Source organism: Pieris napi, chromosome 20 (assembly GCF_905475465.1).
Source record: "Pieris napi chromosome 20, ilPieNapi1.2, whole genome shotgun sequence".
In the NCBI taxonomy this organism is placed as follows: Eukaryota; Metazoa; Arthropoda; class Insecta; order Lepidoptera; family Pieridae; genus Pieris; species Pieris napi.
In genome coordinates this window covers 10528973-10550932 of record NC_062253.1, presented here as the reverse complement: position 1 = coordinate 10550932, position 21960 = coordinate 10528973, and the positions used below count along the sequence as shown (strand labels likewise).

Here is a 21960-nt window from a genome sequence, read left to right as displayed (position 1 = left end):
GGCGCGCTTTCACGACTTTCTCGAATTTAATATTCTGCGCAGACGCAGGCTTTAACTTGGTTCTGGCGAGTTAGCACGTGTGTGATCATTTCGGTTTCCGGATAAATATTTAATCGTACCGCCTCAATAAATAACTTAACTTTGAATTAACACTTGGTTTAATCTTTCTTGGAAGGCTTTAATCCCAAAATGAAATGGTTTTTAGATCAAACTATTACGATGGCCATCAAATGTCGTTGATGATGATGAGATGTCTAGGCAAATAACTACCAACTAGGCACAGCGTTCAATTGTTTGGTTTTGGTCTCTATCAAATTATGTTTTTCTTAATAATATCCTTTATTATATATTATTTTTAAGACTTTTTTATATTTTTGAGGCAAAAGTAAAAGTCATTCCTGCCTGCCTAATCGTCAACAATTATTGTAGAGCGTCTCTTTCTAATTCATGCTTAGTGAAAGAGACGGTGTTAATTTTTTTGAGTTTAAATGTACTTTCCATGCCAAACCTTAATCTTAAATAAGACTCAAGACTTCTTAAGAATTGATAATCTTACCCTCAGAGTTGAGACTTGGAACTAAGCATTTCTTCAGTTTGGAATTGACATACGGAAATCATATTGGTTTTATGTCGCATTTTATTAGCTATTGTTGGCCATGATATCATAAAGAAACCACTGATTGTTATATATGTCAAGTATGTTGATATTAATTTATCAAAAACAGATGAAATAATTGAATTTTAATCTTATCTGAAATCGGATATTTATTAATTAAATTTATTCGTGAAACTGTCGCATAAGACTTTTTTTTTAAATTGTATTGTATGCGAAGTAATGTTTAGTAGTTTAGTGTATAGTAGTAAATACAAAATTTAATGAATTCACACATATGTTTTGTGACTGTTTGCCTCTGTTTAGGCTGGTTTGGTTTATTAAAAAAATACTTAACATATAATAATTTGTGTTTTTCACTTTATTTATTTTTTTCAGATTGCATAATAATGTCCAAACACATAGCGTCAAATCTCCAGAGGAGCAACAGTTTGTCGTGGCGTTCTCTTAATACCGAATGCGTAAGTCACTGTTAACTCTTGGCCTAGACATAAGGTATATTATTCATAATGCTATCAAAAACATAACTTAAGAAAAAACATGTGTGTGTACTTACACTTACACGCGTTAGAAGTTATATTTCTTCGGCGTAACAAGATAATAATCTTTTTAAATTTTTATCCTTCGCCTTATTCTACGTTTGTAGAAAAAACGACACAAACAATAAAAAAAATGGTATTTAATTCATTGATAGTTTTATTATAATGCATTATCTAGTTAAATTAAGTTTATTTAAGTATCACAAAAAATGGACATTTTATATTTAAAAATGTTTACAATGCTAACTTCAGGGTGTCGGTTTTTTGTGCCGTTGTGCGCCCGCATCGTAAAAAATTACTCTCAACATTTTTCCTTAACGCGCTAAAAGAAGTATAACTTCAAAAACCAAGACTCGGAACTCAGTTCTTTTACCGTAAAAAGGTGTGAGATCTGACTCAAGGGACTGTTTAAAGTTAGAACCTAACAACATCTTATAGTGACCATATCAATTATCAATATTACAAATATGAATAATATGCTTTTCTTGAATTATACACTAAAAACTAATTTTATTCTAAATTTGAAGCTTCTATGTCGTCTAGAAGTGCCTTAGATTGTCATTATTGGTCAGTCAGTGAGTGAGTGACAAAATTAAGAATTTTTTTTCGTTTCAAATTGAATGAAATTTTAAATATACCGTGTAATACAATCCGAGCTTGGTAACTTCAGTCTTCTTATTTTATCCACATCGAAGTTATATGGGGTTCGAAAATGACCTCTGCTTTCGGAAAAGTATGTTATTTTTTTGGCGGGTGCACTGCCGTGCCTCTAGATGCAATAAACACAAGACATGAAAACTATCTTTATCTCACATTACCTTAAAATTGCCAAGTTTCAAGAAGTAAAACAAAAGAAGAAACGATGACAGTTTATCACAGCATGACAATTGACAGCATTTCGTGTCCAACTGACACGCGACGGGATCGGTTTTTTCATTTGACTGGGAGGTTAGAATAGACGTTTATAAATAAAATGTTGACCGGCGCTCGATTGTGATTCGTCAAAAGCATCTCTGTTCTGTTCGTTTAACTTCTAACCCGACACAAAATAATTATAGATATTGCAACAAAAAAAGAAGTACATAATTGTCAGTTCTGTCTTCACGACTAGTGTTTAACACAAACTTTTTGCGAGTCAATTAAAAGTAATTGATGCGGTTTTACTTTCTATCAGAAAGTCGCGTTTACACTGATTTATTGCTGGACAGATGAAAATATAGTTTTGTTATATATCAACAGCTTTCCTTTCATTTCCACGCGATTCGTATGAAATGTTAAACTTTTTCTGCGATGTAATCTTTGAGCGAATGATGAAGTACTGTTTTGTTAGATTTGATATTGTAACTTGAATATACGAATTACCTAATGTACAGTTATGAATGATAGGAAAAAGCAAATGGATATTATTATATTCATAATATAATATTAATAGATATATAGAGTCGATAAAATACATTTTATAATCTACTTTACATTATAATAGAAGCAGAGAATGTCAGAAGTTAAATTTCCATGGATATTTTCCAGCTCTTTGGTCTAGATTTCCACACATTATACCGGAATCCCTAACCCGTTATCTTTCCCCTGCTAGGGGCTTTGTAATCTTTTATTAAATATTATGTTTGTATCAAAATGTCTAAGTACTAAAGCGACGGGTAAGCACGTGAAGTTTTCTATCATCTCCTGATTTCGAAGTGTCGGAAGCAACCGACCCATTGGTTTACAACTGTTATGGAATCACTGGTGCATACTTCTGAAATATAATTTAATTTGCGTAGCCAGTCTCGATATATATATTAACACTGGAATAGACGTCGAGAAGGTGTTCGTTTTGTAATGTTCTCAGTATTTGTTTTTATTTGTTAATGCGACCGTCCGTTTCCTTTCAAAGCCATTAACATTATTCTGGGCAAATTGTCCGAGGTGTCAAGGCACGCGGACAATTAAAGGAAGCTCTGAATGGGAGGAAATCGCAGATGTCAACAGCATTGTTACTGTTTGACGGAATCCGTTAAAACACTTATACTTAATTGTTTAATTTTGGTTTAAGTCCAAAATGTTTTGGCAATTACTGTAAAAGACGGTAGTTGTTATAAAAATCATTATATATATTCTAATTGTTTAGTAATGACTGACTGAGCACTGTACAATTTCTACACATTTACTTAATAAAATCAGAAAATGGCATGGCATGGCAGTAAAAGTAAAATTAGAAGCATTTCATATACATTTTTTGACGTTCATAAGTGTACATTTTGTTATCTATATGAATAAATGATTTTGATTTCATTTGATTTGATTTCCTTATATGAAGAGATATTCAACATCGAAAAGAAGCAATCCTGGTACGAGTACTCATAGTAATGGAGGTAGCTGATTAATCTGAGTTAATTTTTTGTGAAATGTGTTCGAGGGACGAGCGGAGTGCATTGACTTCGACTGAGGTCATTTTCAGGGTTAGGTCTGGTCCTCCAGTAAAGAGTGCGTGTAAAATTCGTCGTTGATTTGGTTTAAAATCTTTAGAGTGTAGTCTTTAAAAGCTTTAAGAATGTTTAAGTGAATATATATATAACTTCTACTATTTATGTTTGACTGATGGCAGGGGGTGTGCTATCTTTTGTTTATTTAATAAATTTTTTCAACTTTAGGAAACTGCGTTTTGAACTAATAATAAGTATAAATAAGTATACGTTCGTTAAGGGTTGTATCATTGGTGAGTGAGTTTGTATTTCAATATATTAAATTGAATAAATCCTCCTTCATTTGCAGCCTAAATAACTTTTACTTTAACTTTATTTAAAGTTGGAGTGTACTCCTCCCTTAAAGGCCGGCAACGCACCCACTACAAATGTGTTACCAAAAGGAATTTCTATCTCTCCTATACTAACATGATTCAAACGCCTTATACCAATTATATTTTAATCCATAGTTCCGTGTGGTCAGTCGATTTGTTCCAACGATCAATGAACTAAGATGACTTCAGTTTTTACTTTGCATTTGTTGATTTCTTAGAAATCATTATGATTGCGTGGAGCCTAAAGGAACTAGTTCATTTCAAGCCTATTTTCTTTAATGATTTTATAAATTAATGTTTTAAATTGGATCCTGATCGTTAAAACTGTTTTTGTTTTGTTTTGACATGAATGTATTTCAATCTAAACCGTTAGTGTTTAATGCTATAATATATATATATTATCCCAATCTAACAATGAAATGCCAAGCTTGCTTATTTTTAGAAATCGATTTTTCAACAAAGTTGGAAGCGATAATTATTTGAATTTAGAATAAAAACAGAATGTCATTTTGCACAGATAAAGCGAATACAACAATTATTGACATTTAACCCACTCGCAAATGTTGTCACAGACATACATATGTATATTATTAATGTTAGGTATATATAGACTACTAGCAAACTCGGCGAACTCCGTTTCGCCACCAGATGGCTTCGTTTTATGTAACATTTCGTTTGGTGATCCCGCTTTTCTGTTGAAATTTTTCCTGAATTTTGCTATAAACCTCACGGACACTGAGACCTTTCCAACGAATGCAAAACCGTGGAAATCGGTTCGTGGGTTCTGGAGTTATAGCGTCAGGAAGGAAAACCCGGCTTATTTTTATATAGTAGATATAACATTAACCACTTATTGTACCTTATTAGAAAACGTGGTCTACAGAAAGTATGGCATACTTTTAAATGGACACTTTAATCCACGTAATGTAGGAGCGATTGAGATTTAAGTTTTACAAACTCGCCCGTCGACTACCCATCTAAATATAGCTGTAGTTTCACATGTTTTTCTGCTTATTTTCTCATGGTTCGGCCTATATAAGGAATGAGAGATGCAGCTTTCTATCAATCATTGGCGGGAAACGGAAATGCAGTGGAAGTCTCAAGTTTAACTTCCTTTATCAGTTTTCATATACTATCTTATAGCGTGGCTTCTTCAGATGCGTTAACATACATGTTTTTAAAGATACTATGTACTGTACGGGACGCTTTTTGAGTAAAACATAACAATAATCATTTTGTTAAACAAGAAATTACTCGTAGAGTTTATAACCTCTTCGGTTTTATTGAAGGTTAAAAATATATAGTTTCTTGAATATTCAGCATTTTATGTCTAGACGTAATGGTTAATACGAGTTTACACTATGGTACACATAATTAATTGTTATATTTTAGTATATTTTTCTGAAAATACATTTTACATTTAATTATTTTTACAGTTCTGGGGAAATTCTTTATCAAATCTATTTACTATTAACATATGTTCTATTAGATAACGTTTACTTAATAGCGTTAATTTGATAACAATATATCAAAATCCTATATATTTTATTTAATATTTTATGATTCATTTGTTAATTCAAGTGTTATTGCGTATTTGTCATAAGCGAAATTTCGTAATATTGTATTTTAACTAGAGCAAGAGTTCATTGTTGTAAATATCTTCCATATCATTGCGGGTAATGTGATAAAAGTGGGAAATTTATGAATTACACAAGTAAATACAAGAATAATTATTATTAATGATATTACTTTGCATTGAAATATCATACGAATATCTTAAAATAGAAATGAAATGTTATAGGTATCTTACTTTGACAAATAGATGTTCTAACTGTCTAATTTTGTCAGGGATAATTGTAAATATGATTTAATATAAGTTAAATACGAGTGCAAAAACCTAGTTTTCTTTGTTAAACAAAGCAATCAACGAATCTTGTAAATTGTATGATAATCTCAGTAATCATATTCTTTCTTACTCGTAGTTACGTAGAAAGAAAAGATATAGATATAAAAGTAATATGTAGGATAAGTTTTCAAAAAGGAGAAGGCGTTGCCAATTATAGTAGATCTCCAATACAAAGCGTGTATTTTGTTTACCAAGTCTCACAGCAAGACCAAGTCGCTTTGTCGCTGACAGTCAGTGTGACCACTTGAGAGGAGGTTGTTTTGTTTTTGGAACTATTGCTGTTTAATATGTGCAGATTGAGACGAATTTAAATAGATACATTTGTTTTACAATTATTTTTGAATAACTTCAGTATGAAAAAAACTCATTATTGTTTATCGCGAAATACATTGGTATAACTGTTTAAATGCAAAGATTATATTGGTACTGCAATTATCCAAATGTTACATTTTAACAGAAACATTTAATCTTATGAATAGTGATCAGTTAAATAAAAACAAGATAACATTTTATAAAAGTGTATGTGACAATATCTGACAATATTTCTACAATATTATTATAGTTAAAGTTGTTACAAATTTTACGTAACATGTATTTGGTAGATTCTTTGTCTTACAAATGGTCACCCTACCACCTGCCGCCATCCGACTGCCGACATTTCATTCATATTCAGTGTCGCGCCGGCTGTTGTTAAAATAGCGTGTGTCATTCATTATCCACTTGAAGTTTCGCGTTTATTATCTCAGTAAAGTTGATTGATAAATATTGAAAACCGAATCACATGTTGTGACAGTGCATACGGCTGGTATTTATAAATATCCGCCACCAAACAGACGAGTACCGATAAAATAAAACTGACTTGAATGGTTTGATGTTTGACAAAAGTGAGTGTGTGGTTGTGTTGTGAACATTTAACTTAATGTTCAAATCAGAACTAATTTAAGCAAGCAATTTAATGTTCTCCGCTAAACTGGAATCCCAGATGTTGAAATTGGTCAGTATTTTATATAATCCATTCTTAAATTGCGTATCAGAAGTTTTATTAATAGGTATTTAATAAACATAATATTCCTTTTTAATTGACAATAAATAGCGTATGAAATAGATAAGATAACATGATTATATTTACCTAACTTGATGTTCGTGGATTTGTTTTTAATCAGCTCTGACGTGATGTTAACTAAGTGTATTTAATCTAACTCTATGTCAAGCTACTGATGTCATCAAGTATGTCGTATTAATCCGAAGGTAAACCAGTTCCTAAAAGGATAAAAATTCACAAGTTTAGAGTAAACAAAACTAGTATGATTAAGTAAAAAAAAATTTGTTTCGCGCCATACGCCTTTGGACAGTTATTTTAAAAACTATGTAGGTATAACATCCGCTATATTCGCAATATTTGGTTTGGGATAGCTAATTCTTTTGGTTAGTAATTTTATATTTTGTTCAAGTTTAGTATTGTTTACCTGCAATAAAGCGATAGAATTTAAATTGAAAACCGTGGAAACTGGAAAGTGAATTTTGTGTAACGTTAATCGTATTTTACATGCATCATTGGTTGCGACGTTTTTCTTAACATTCATTCTTAATTTGTGATTTCCATTTCAATGTAGATTTAAATATTCTTGATATACAAATGTGTTTGTGTAACTAACGATCATTAGTTGACGATATTAAATGCGGTCTCATAAAAATATTTCAAATACACCGCAGACTTTAATTAGTTCTAGTACCTTTGCTAATTTGTACAATTTATACTTAGTAATTCATCATTGGAATAAACTTTTAATTGATTTTTTACTGGTTTCTAAACGTAATAGAACATTGTGTGCATACCTATAAGATATGATATCAATTAGGAAACATTGATAACAGACATGTTATATTTCTGGTGTAAGTAGATAAACTTAATTATAATAATTGGAATTAGTAAAATTATCCCATATATTAGGGGTGAAAACTACTTAAAACGCTTTATTTCTCTTATGCAAAAAATCTTACGACATTTCCAAAAAAATCCGAAACATGCGATTTACACTTATTAAACGCATCCAGTTATATCTTAACAAAACTTTATTAAAGAATTCATGGGACTGAGAATCGAGATAGTCGATCGTCTTTTTGACGTTTTTTATTAACCTCGCTGTTCTCGTCATACACCTTCTTTGTAAGTTTTATTATGTTTAATAACATGAATCATCGAATGCAATAATAATTTTCATACATTAAGTTTCCTTATTCGTGGATAGAATGACGTCTTAATAAAAACAGGGAAGTAATTATTAAATTTTGGATGGGTTTTTACGATAGTTTTACAGTTGCTGGGCGATATTGTGATTGCAATTCGCTTCTATGATAAAAGAACGATATGGTTAAATCATTCTATGGCACTAGAACTTATAAAAGAAGTATAAGTAGTAACTTGTAAAAATTATATCAGTCTTTATTATATGTTATTAAAGTATTAAGTGATTAATAGATGAGATTCAAACAAGAACTTGGTGTAACTCTTTGGGTGAGATTTAGAAAGGAGACTTAGCCCAAACTATGATTTGTATGACCGTACGTCAAAAGCCTTTTCAGTTTGCCAGTACGGGAGTCGGACTTACACATCCTCGTGTCTGAATCGAACCCTTAGATAATGAAGTATTAGGTATTCGAATAGGAGGCTAAAAGTTTCCTGCAGTACAAGTATCTGATGAACTTGAAGGCGCTTTAAGTTACAGATGCGCAGAGTAATGCATAAATCAATTGGCGAAATAAACACGAAATTGTCGGCTTTCTTTTGCTCGAGGATTTGGCCCACTTACCCATATACTGAGTTTTATTGCGTGCCACCTCGGCGGCATATCGCTACATTAATCATCTGATTTTCTCCTGTCACTTTAACTGATTGACCATTTTTTTAAGGCATTTAATCTTTGGGCACGCAATAAAAGAATTAAGCCTAATTCCAAACAAACTTTCGGCCATCGTGCGATATACATTATATTCTTAGAGGTATTATTCTGTGTAAGTATTAATTATTCTGTAATATTGTCGAATTATTTCACCACGTATATTGAACAAAATTATTTATTTAGTATAGTTTAGTAGTTTATTTATTCTATGGTCTTGAGTAAGTATGGAGTTTCTTGCCAATTGTTCTCCAGATAAAACTACCTTTAAGAAAGGGCAACTAGTCTTTTTTTAACTTGTAATTTTGACTTTCATAAGTATCCTTTAAATAGGACTAATTTATTAACATGATTTGACTTTATGGCTTGAAACGTTTTTAAATTTGTTACGTAGATTTTGGAAATATCTTTTTATTGAAATAGGTGGTATATAGCCTCTAACTATTTGAAAATTTATTTAAAAAACATGAATTTTCGATTGATTAAAAAATATCACTCAATTTATTAACACTTCTTTATACACAAGAAAATCTATATAAAACCAAAGGCCGAGTATAACAGGCGGCTTTTATAAGCCAGAGCTAAAATAGCTCCAAATTAACACATACATGCGAAACACACTTGAAGTATTAGATGTTTTAAATTTTAACAAAGTTACTAGAAAAAACGAAACAGCCACTGGATTCTGTTCTAAATACAACTACTATGTACAAAACTTCCTTTGACATAATATCTCCAGTATTATATCGACGCATTAGAAGGCTGTAGAAGGTATCTATGGATTACATATGATCCTGGCATCGCGTGTCACCTTGAACTTTGCATAGAGGCTATCGGAATTATAATATACGATAAAATAGTTTTATTGTCTTTTGGAATAAGTGCCGTTATCACGTATAAAGTTTATGTACATTATATGATTTTTTGCGGCGTAAACATAAGGCTTGTTTTGGTTTGTGTGGATTTTAATACCAGATTTATTGGCCGATGTCGACGTTTATAACAAAGACGTAATTGAATCTTTGTAATTAGTTTGTAGATAAAAGTTTTCTCTTTTTATCTTTCGACTGATGCGCGGAAGCAACAGTACATTGGAAAACAGACCACGATTGTCTCATTTTCGCGAATTTGCAATCAGCGTCAATACCAAATATGACTCCTAACGACGAAGCTTAATTTTGAAAAGTTCTTTTAATATACTTAGCAGCCAATACTTATCCAAGACATAACAATTATTTCTATCGAAACACACAAAAGAATAATAATAAAAAAAATAAAAATTAGGGAATAAGGTACATTTTAAGTGTGTAATGTGTGTGTGTTTTGGTTGTCACTGGCCCTGGCTCAGTATTATGCTGTGGAGCAGACGTGTTCTACAGCGCTGGTCATTCCGCCACAGACCACAACAGTTAGTTTGCGCCTCAGACGCAAAAAAAATAAATTGTAATTATAATAATAGTAGAAAAAATAAGAATAATTGTTACTAAATCTACTATAAAAAATAGATTAATAAACATTGGGCAGATTTTATGGGATTTTTGTTGAGTTTTCTTTCATTATTTTCTATAGGTACATCGTTTCTATTGAGAGGTTCAAAACAATGTTGGAAATAATATTCTTTGACTTCAACTATTTGTAAAACAGTTTGTTATAAAGAGGAAAGATTTGTTTTTTGTTTAGATAAACTGACTCAACCGATTTGATTTTTTTACCAATATAGAGATACAATAGTGAGTGATATAGGCTATATTACAATATCGATCATCATTTTTGCTGAAGAGCATAATTGAAAAATGTTAGAAACGCTTCCCTCAGTTTGTTCTCGAGCTGAAAGTCAGGAACTACGGGTGCGAAATGAAAAGTTGTTTTGTTGCTGGATAGATTTGTTTGGGAAGGGCACAGCTACTTTATTAATAAAGCATCTTGTAGTAAATTCTTATCTAAGATCATGGAATAAAAATCACATGATGCAAGATAAAAACTGTTTTATATAAAAATCATGACGCACATAGCTTTTATCAAATGGCCTTAAGCAATCTAGTAATCTTAACAATGACTTTTGGTTCATGTTTATTTTTCAAAACGATGATATATATGGTTTTGATAATGTATGAGTCAAGGTGTAATAAACCATTACACAATTTGGCCTAAACTTGAAATCCCAGTGAGTAGAAAGAAGGACTTATCTCATTGCATGCCAATTGACAACCTTAACAGAACTGCATCGCTAATTCATACCACGATACCCTGGCGTCATAATAGCTCATAAATATCATTTCGTTATCATATAATTTAAAAATTAATTCACTATAGAAATGATGAAAGTTTGGCATTAAGCATTTAATCAGAATTAATAATTAAGAGTGTGCAGGGGAGTTGTTCGTTTCATCATCGGACGTCGAGGTGATACGGGTGGAATTTGGAACGTATTTCGACGTCCGTCGTTCCACAACTGCTTGTTTTTAAGGCAGACTACCAACAAAAACGTCGTTCCTTGAATTTCCAATACGTTTTAGAAGGTCTGTAAAAATACAATTCAATGTAGGAGCCTAAACTGACCAGCAATTGGATCGTTTTAATTCCTAGTATATAGTTTGGTCTATTTGCGTAATTAGCATTTGCTAGTAATTTACGAAATTATACTGCGTCTGCGTCGCAGTCGAATGCTAGTTAAATCAAACACAAAACCAGTCATCGCTATTTGTTTCTTTCAATTTAGATTAGTATTTTTGTCTATGTCAAGAAAATTCTGATAGTAATTTTTCATGTATTTGAAGACCTTTCTCTCGGCGAATTAAAACCGGATGTTAGTATAGGTATGTCGGTGTGATGTCAGCGTGAATCAGATTTTACGATATCCTTCGTTCGTCATCAAGGATAATCCTTTTAGTGATGCTTATTTTAATTCTCTACAAATACCAAACTGCAATAAACTGTTATTGTCGTAATCATTTTTAAACCGGAAAGTTCAGGCTTCTTATCTGACTCCACTTTTAGGTCTAAAGCATGCCATTCTTCACGATTTTTTCCTTTACCTTACGTGCGAGAATGCGAGAATAGAATGCTCTCATTAACAGTAAGTCCAATGGGGCACACTCGGAAATCGAACCTACGACCTCACATATGATAAAATATCATACAGGCAAAAATACTAAATGAAAGTCCTTTTGATACGACTAGAGGTGCGAATGATATTGCCTAACTATAACTATAGTTACTTAGACCAAAACACGAGTTCTTTTTAGGTCTGGGCCTCAGATTTCTGTATCTGCTTCATTATGATTTGTCAATCTAATAGGCAAGTAGATGATCAGCCTTCTGTGCCTGACACGCCGTCGTCGTCTAAGGCAAGCCGGTTTCCTCCCGATGTTTTCCTTCACCGTTCGACCGAATGTTAAATGCGCACATAGAAAGAAAGTCCATAGCCGGGGATCGAACCTACGACCTCAGGGACGAGAGTCGCAGGCTGTAGCCACTAGGCCAACACTGCTCATAAGAATTGAAACGAGTACTAACAGGAAATTCTAGATCCAAATACAAAGCTTAACTTTATTTTGACAGGTACTGTCTGTATTTTAATTTAATTGTAAAATGAACCATGAACTAGATCGATTTAATTAAAATTAACACCAATTAAACAGTGAAAGTAGAGATAAATCTTGTGGTTTTTAATGATATCGAATTTATACTTATTATTATATTAAGTATATTTGAAACCAATTTACAATTCATTTATTTATAAGTAATCTTACAGCTACAAATATACAAATTAAAAGAAAGACTTACACAATTTACAAAGCCAACACAGTACATTGTAAAATAAAATATTTGGAACAATTCACTTACTTATTTTATTAACTAACTAATACTAGTAGTATAATATATAAAAGTGTTTTTACTTTCGATCTAAGCCTGTCCGGGCTTGGCACAGCTTTAAAAATATTTTGGAAATAAATATTGCGATAATATAGCAAAACAATCGTGAAATAATTTTTGAATTTGGCCTTGTAGTTTTTTTTATCATATATAAATCATTAAAATATTTGGTATCGATAAATGTTTAATAGCATAGTGAACGCGATATCTAGCGTAATTGTATGAATAGATAAAATTTACTCATATATATATACACAAACGAGATTTTCGATATGTACTGACCCCATTTCACTAGAACATTTATAGTGGCATTTTTGGAAGGTTGCTCAATTTGTTGGCACGCGATAAGACCTAATAAAAGTCTTAGCAAACGTGACAAAGCCTGAAAGTATACTGAAGACAAGTTTTTTGGGCATTACGGTTTGATAAGATAGGATGTCAACCATAAACTCCTTTGGCAATGTGCAAACAAAGTGTCAACTATAGCCAAATACAAAGATAACTTCTCTGATACACGAATTTATAACAGTACTTGCTGACGTGACAGACTTCGTCAGCTATGCATCTCGAATTAGAATCTATTTAATAAAAATGAATCGCAAAATATGTTTGTAAGCTCAAAACACCACTGGACAAATTCGGTATTTTTTAAAATGTATTCCTAGATCTCTGATCAAAGTTTTTATGGAAAGAAACATATTAAAAAAAAGGAAAAAAATACTGAGTTTTTAGTCCGAAAAATCGAACAGTCTCTATGGGGTGGCATAGCAAAAGGTTCCATATTATGTAGCTACTAAAAAGGGTAGCCTAAGTAAAACATAATACATATTATTCAAAAAAGTGTTAAACGATATTTGCATTAAAGCATTCTGTCAATCGCTAACAGCTACTCGTATTTCAAGCAACTGACAGTTGTGTTAAAATAATATTCGTTATTTTTTTCTCCCTAAGTACCTTTTCCTGGCAATAAACGGAACAAAAAAAAAATAGTGAAATTGTTCCATCCGTTCACGCGTGATGCCATGACCAAGAGTCAATTTGATATGAACAAAGTGATTAATTTTAATATATTGTTGTTTTGCTTAATGATGTATTCATGAAGAGGACGTATTTATAATCTTAGTACCAAAGTAAAAACTAGTAGTATAGTGAATGACGCAATAGATTCTTTTGTACTGATTCGACTGCCAAATTTCGTTAATTATAAAAATATCATGTGCCATATTAATTTTAAAAACATAAAATTATCCAATCTTTATTCTAAAATTTATTAATACGCGTAATGCAGTTACAAACAAACAAAACCCACTTCTGCATTTATATTAGGATTACGTCAAAGAGAAACTGCGTTTCTATTTCGTTGTTCGATTCATAAATTTTGAAGATTAAGATAAATTATGATATTACGCAATTTATTACAAAATACACTTATGAAATGAAATTTTTTATTTTATACACACTTTTAAACTACATATTACCATTAGTCTTATAGTAAGTTACAAGCAGTTATTAAGGACATGGATACGCAATGCTAGAGTGCTGGCGGGTTTTTGCCGGCCTTTTTAAAAATTGGTACGCTCTTTTCTTGAAGGATCCGAAATCGAATTGGGTCGAAATACTTCAGTGGGCAGCTTGGTCTACATAGTGGTGGTTCTACACATTCGAATTGTGCTTAATAGCATACGGTCAAGTGGAAGGAGCTGGTATTGGGGAGCTCCTGTCCAGAGGAGACAACAACACTCGTGTGGACCTGAATTTTCGCTTTATAGAGATGCAAGCGGTGGTCCGGAGTGAAGTACCGTCTCGCCTTGCTGAACACACTAGCTACTTAGAGGCTATGTTAGCCTTTCCTTCCAAGTGATCGCGACACTGAACGTTATTCAATATGTCAACACCAGTATTCCAATGCTGGCTGAGGTTCTAAGGAGTCTTTCAGGAGGAGGAGGTCTTCTTTTTGCGGAAGCAACTCGCCTTACCTTTGTATCTTTTCCAATGGTGAAGATTTTTTTGCCTTTGGAACACATTGGGTCCGGTACTCTGTGTACGCGCATTGCCAATTAATCAGCATGCTTGATATCTATGATACAATTATCTCAGTACGAGATAGACGGATGCAGTTCCTTTCGGATATATTACAGACCGCAGATGCACCGTAAAAAAGAACAGGTAACTGCCCATACTTTTTTATATGGAAGCAGGTGGCGTAAAATGTAAAGACTAAAAATAAATATCGGTAAAGGTCACCGGTGTTTACCGTTTTCTTATCTAAACTGAGTATAATATAGAGTTCCATAGCCGAATCGATATTTAAATTGGATAAACATGATTTTTGAAAGACTGCGACTCGTACAATTTACGAGTCGTAAATAGCCACGTTAGTAATTCAGATTGAGAATCTTATTGACAGATTATGTTCTAAAGCTGGTATTACTGTTTTAATACATAATTTTATTTTACTCATTTAGGTCCTAAAGTATAAAATTATCCGGACACTAATTTAATATCTAGTGTAGTGTATGTAGCGGCTTTGAGGTCGTGAGTTCGAAGCACGACTTTGCACCATTGGATTTTTCTAAGTCCACATTTAACACTTGCTCATACATTGTAGGAAACATCGTGAGAGAAGCGGCATGCCTTAGACACAAAAAGTTGACGGCGCTTGTCAGGCAGAAGGCTGATCATCTGTTTCCTTAGAAAACAAATGATACAGATTATTTTAGTAGTAAGTAGAATACGAGGATTTCTGCATGTCTCATTAATTTTTTTAAACTACGTAAGTATTTAAAACTAAGACAGATTAAAGTATGTTCTCGGCCTCTCGGCACACAACTTCTAAAAGTATCATCAATATAATCGAAAATACTCTTTTCAATTTGGAGTAACAGCACAGGTCATGAGCCTCGAACATCCATCCATAGCCATATTATGTGGTAATTAAACGACATTAATGATCAAGCAGGCCTGACGTATTATATAAGGGGCGTAATCAGATAAACTAATATTATTACGTATCAAGTGTGATGTCGGGCTAATTAGTGTCTAGATTCAATTAGTAACAATATTTGTTCTACACTGTTTGTTTTGTTACAAAATCAAAAATAATTGTCTTGCGTCATGTTCATTTCACTTTCGGTGGGTCGATGGGACCATTTTCTAATGCCATGACCACTTTTTATTCGATTTTCGTGTTTGTTTTTAGTAGAACTCCAACGCATTGCTTACAGAGAAAAAAAGTTAAAAAATGCGTGAAATTTGAAGTTCAACAAACGAAAAATACAATCATATTCTATGGCAAATTAAGTAGTTTAAAGTTTCTTCTAAGATATTATACAGATACTCGTAAGATCTATCGCAAGATTCGTGATATGAGCCGCCCCGTACTAGATTTATTAGCCTAAAATTAAGCAACGTATAAAGTAAGTTGAAGAAATATTTTTATATGCATTTGTCGCGAAACTAAACAAGACTGCTATGATTACATTAGTACAAACCACAATGGTTTTTAAATGTAACATGATTTAGATTACATATATTATTCTGTTACATAAATACATACATATTTATCCTCCGCCTTTACTTCAAAGCCCGTCGCCAAATGAAACAAGATCGAAGCTGTACTTTTCCCGTTAATTTACTCGTAGATTCAAAATTCTCCCTATAGGTCAGTGTTTTCCAAGGTTTTTTTGTGCCACCTTAGCCTTACCAAAATTCCTATGGACCGCCCCCCCCCCCCCCCCTTACCCCTCCACTATGTAACATTCATAATTTTGAATATCTTAAATTGAATTGCTCACTTAAGACTAACTTATATGATAGTTTTTGGGAAGAAATTACTTGGAAATTATTAACGAAACACAGCAAGTAAATTTTAAAACATAATGAAAAACTGAAATTACAAATACGTATTATTAAAAAAAATAAGAAATTTTCGAATTACTCCACTATTAAATTGCCCATATGGAAAACACTGCTATAGGTGGTTCTGCCAAGACTGTGACATTGTAACATTTTCTAACAAAACTGTTGAAGTATTTATAGTGAGTAAATCAGGAAGTAGGGAAACAGGTGTATCAGATAAATGGCATTACAAGGGCTTACGTAACTATCTTCTTACAAATCAGCGTTTTATGAATATGAACATGTGTTGTATAATCATAATTGATGTACTTTCCATTTTAGCTTATTGAATTACGAAATTATTTGTCATATCTGTTAAGTGGGTAATTTATGGTATTATCCACATACAAAACGAAGGAATATTTTAATAGTATTTTTATTTACTCTATGTATACGAGTATTATATGCTGCATCATAAGTGGATTGTTTTGTCACTTTTTAATATATTCACAACGCGAGAGATAAGGACAAAACATTCAATGGTCAAAAAAAATATTGTCGAGTTAAACCTCCTCCTTCACCTCCAGGTGCGATTTCGAGCAACAAATAATAAAGGTAACAACCGAGCATTTACCCGAAATATTAAGAAACTTCAGATCTCAACTGGAAGATTTCTGCAGTGAGGTAGATAGTAAGACTCACTGCAACAAAAGCGTAGCAGAGGTGAGAGCCCCGAATATAAAATAGAAATATGTAGTAATATATATATATATATATTTGTATATACATATGGATATATATATGGGGAAATTTCTTAATGTATGTATGTATAATATACTTACCCGCTGTGCGCCCTTGACTTGCGAACTGGTAGTAAATGTAAATTTACAATGAATTTAACTTCTTTTTGAGTTTGAGTTTATATATGTTTGTACAAAATATATGTATAAAATAAGGTCCCGCACCAGAAGAGTCGGGGATATTAGGATATTTAAATAATAAATAAAACCTCTTTCGAGTTTTTCAATCTCGCAAACGTCAATTGTTAGTTCACATGCAATACGTATGAGCTGTATTAAATGAGTTATATTTTGTTCCGTTTTGAATTGAGTCTTCGGCCGGTTCGATTTTATAGATCTCATAAGTACCTATTGTGTTGTGAGGGCCGTCAACGAGAAATAAGTGACGCTTGGCAGAACTCGACTTATCGGTTCATGTTACAATAAGCGCTTACGCACGTACGGCCGTATTGCAAATCGAATGTGTTAATATGTATGTATTAAGTAATACGTTGTAAATCTTCATCTAGCTGAAATTCTAAATTAATACTTATATTGTTATATATTATTCCATACTTCATATGAGAACACACAAATATTCAATATTTACAATATCCTTAATCAACGTAGTAATAATAATAATTAAAAATGGATGTAAGTTTAAAAAAATTGTTTAACCCTTTGATTTGGACCTCGGATATAAGTTCTGTGGAGTTTGTATTGACTCAGAATCAATTTAAATGGCAAATACAAAAAGCCATGCAAATAAATCATTACGAAATAGAACCTTAACGAGTTTCACTCTATTTGCCGCGTACAATAAGTAGGTATGGCGCAAGAGTCTCTAGCAATGACAGTTACTCTAATACACATAATTGTTTGTTACGTATTGCTTTATATTAATTATATGAATTTGAGGAATATGATAGAAGTTATTTAATATTTAATTATAGTTTTATTTGCTTTTCGAGATTATTCATTTAAAAATTATTATTTATATATTATTTGTTTTCTCAAATGATGTCTATGAATAAATATGCTTTAATCAATGATTTATTAAGTAAATTTTGAATTAAATATAGGAATTTAAATGTCATAAAATCTTCATGAATATTTAGTATGAACTCGTAAACGGAAATATCTTTGAAATCTTGACATTCGCCTTGAAGGGATTGGCTTTATATGCAAATTAATATAATGGAATTTTAAGCTTCATTTACATTTCTACGTGAGGTGATTTAGAATTAGAAAAATATGGAAACTATATTTATACGGTTGATCATGAAAACGTTTATGCCGCACATATTGCTTAAAGAATTTTAAACTAAATCAAACATTTAGATTTTGTAATTGTCAATGTTTTTACATACAAAAATAATTGTCGTCGAATTTAAACATTTGGGTTTCGGTGGAGAAGTTGACTCTAGTTTAAGTCGCAGAAACGAGACTTAGCGCGAGCTATACATTTCTCTGAAGTCTGACTGACTTCTTATGGTAACCTTTTGCTGTACCGAAAAACCATAATAACAAAAAAAGACTATCCTTAGTTCACGTTTTATAATTAAACTGTCCTCTTCTATGCAGTCTTTAGATGAGGCCCTATCAGTAAAAATCGTCAAGTTGTACTCAGTTTAATTTTATTAAACTTCGAGATTTTCACTGTACTCAATTACACGTTGTATATGTCCCACTAATGGCCATAGGCCTCCTCTCTTAGGCGAGAGGGAATGGTCTGCAGTCCCCACGCTAGCCCAATGCGTATTGGAGACCTCACATTCATACATAAAACATAATATCACTTGGTCAGGGGCCCTCTTGGGTCGGGGGCCCGAGGCATCTTGCCAGCCCTGCCACCCTATTGTTACGCCACTGCTTCTATGTAAATATAAAAATATTTCTAGATATATTAAGCCTTTTATGACTACGTAATACTACCTTGTAACGACAAAAAAGTAAAATTTTGAAGTTTAATATTCAAAATTAACCGTAAAGGTCATGATTTCCTAACCCGTCTCTAATCTCAAGTTTAAACTTAACGCAATATAACTTATTAAGGTTATATTTTAAGTGCTGGGTGTGTCAGTATTCTGCTTGACCACTCCTTGACAAGCTATCGTCAAGATCAATGTTTTATTAACTGCGCAATTAACCTTCATGTTAACCGATTACTGTAAAGTCACGGAATAGATAATAAGAATGGGTATTGTACCGCTAGCATTGTCAAAAGTGTCGCTAAAACTCTTTTAGGTCTGGGCCTCAGATTTCTGTATATTATGTATTTATTTTTCCTTATCGGTATGTAGGCTTTCTGTCCCTAACACACGCCGTCACTTTTTTGGGTGTAAGGCACGCCGGATTTCTCACGTTGTTTGCCTTCACCGTACCGGGTAGTGTTTACCGTGATTGAACGCATGACCTCAGGGTTGAGAGGCGCATGCTCATGAGACCAACACAGCTCTTACGGCAAGCATTATACCGAGTGATTAAGTAATCGAACTTCATAGTTTTTGACAAAGGAAATTAGCGAACCGGCGACATTGGTAATAGATTCAATCAAAGTCTTATATCGTTGATTAAGCTATAGTTATTATTTAAAACAGCTGAAGTGTTACCGTTCTTCTTTTAGCATAGCTGTTCTTAAGAGAAATATCACTATTTAATTTTTAAATGTTGTCTTTTATACGAACATGTCATTTCGTATATTGTAAGAGCACCCATATATTTTGTAATCTCTTGAATAAGGAAAATGTTTATCAATACTAAATATGTAAAAGAGTCGGTCAGAAAATTGATTTTAGGTTAATAGCTGTATGTATCATGAACGTTCAATGTCACACACAGTCTAATCAATGATTTTTATACTTGGCTAAGAACATGTAACCGTTTGACACGTTTTTAGTGTCTCCATAAATGCGATAATGTAATTTATAAAATATTCGTGCCTTTGAAATATGAACAAACTACAATTTATATTTTCAATTCGGACTAAGACTTTCTAGTTTTGAATTCGGTTCTATGCAAGCTATCATTGTATAAAATAATTACACAACTGTATTACGAAATTCAGAACCAAAAACACATTTTCAGTTTTAATTGCTTGTTGTATACTTAATTAAAAGTTTCTTAATTAGTGAATATAAATTCATTTTGAAAAAAAATTCTTGAGTTATATAACATTTTTAAGTAAAATATATAATGAATAGAAATGAAATTTGAATTACTAAGTAATAATTATGCGTTGTTAGCTAGTAGTTTATAGTTGTGTGTTTTAGTATCTTAAAGTAATTTAGAGTAGGTATGTACAACAATTAAGATTTTAAAGACAATGTCATAATATAACATATATGTTATTGTTTTAGTTTGTTTGATATAATAATTCTATTATGTATATATATAATAAGGCTGTATATAAATGGTATATGATAGCGATTGAAAATTAACGATTTAATAATTTATGCTAAAATATTTATCCCGTTGAGCTTGAAGTATATCAAGAAAATTATCTTGTTTTTGACTTGTTCAAGCCATCACGGATAATGTTAAAAATGAGTGATAAGAATATCCATAGCTCTAAATAACCTGGCATCATGAGCACAACCCTCAAGTACATACCCTCATTTTCACACTATAATGCAACACAGCCGAAGTTAGGTATTACTTGTTTAAATTTATTTAATATTTATTACATCTTTGACTGCTATATGTTATATAATTTATGTTAGCTGTAGGATTACGAAATAAATAAATGAGTAAATTTTATATAACTATTGGTATGTAGTTTCTAGTGATTAGAAAAACATTCGTTATGTACTAATTTCGCGTTTATTCAGACGTTTTCATATATATAGCTTATAATTTGCAGTATTCGTATAAAAAAACAATACTGTAGTCTAATGAGATTTTTTTACAAATATTAGTTTAGAATTATTTCAAAACGTTAGAAACATTTCGTAAATCTTTTTCTATGATAATATCGAGTTGCGTAAGTTTTCTTTTATATGAAGATTGCTGTAGATTTCATGATGATTATTTATTTGGTTTTTAGTATTCCTACGGTGTTTATATGCAATTACAATACATAATACAAACTACATAGGTCCTTTTTTTATTGTATATAATACTTAATTAGGTTTTCATTATGTAATTCTGAAATTTTTCGTGTGTTTTATTGGTTATGCATTGTTGTTGATTTAGGGTCACCTTTTAGGACAGAATTGTGTTTTTTGTTAATAAATACATAATAAGCTTACACGGTAGTGCACAACTGCGTAATATAGAACTATTCGTTTATATCATAGAAGTTATTATGTAAAGAACGTTACTTAATATTTCTAAATTCACATATTTTAACACTAGTAATACCAGAATATTATTTTATGCAATGTTTTTAGAGTCTGTATGCATGAATATTTATAAAGTTTCATATATTTGATTACAGGAGTCCCCGGAAGTCCGTATGTCACTTCCATTGCCGCCACGTGCGCCTGACCCTTCCGCATTAGCTGCTTATTGGGCGGAGTACGAAGACCTCTGTCGACAGATCAGCACTGCTCATCACACCGATGACGACGACAACCATTACGAAGGTAATTTAGGCTAATTGCTTTTCTCTCTAAGAATTAGAACTGACACCGTTGCCATGGAAACCGTATTGATATCCATTTGAATACAGCTTATATATATTTTTGGAATTGGTATTTTGCACATACACGAGGAAAA

General features: G+C 32.1%; 1 protein-coding gene across 1 annotated transcript in view; it reads left to right on the top strand.

The window, feature by feature from the left end:
- Window positions 1–6526: 6526 nt before the first annotated feature.
- LOC125059655 (rho GTPase-activating protein conundrum) overlaps window positions 6527–21960 on the top strand; it is a 69513-nt gene continuing 54079 nt past the window's right edge. The window contains exons 1-2 of the mRNA XM_047664171.1: window positions 6527–6846; window positions 21680–21827. Of these exons, the coding sequence (XP_047520127.1) occupies window positions 6808–6846; window positions 21680–21827 (187 nt within the window). The 5' untranslated portion in view covers window positions 6527–6807. The remainder of the gene's footprint in view (window positions 6847–21679; window positions 21828–21960) is intronic.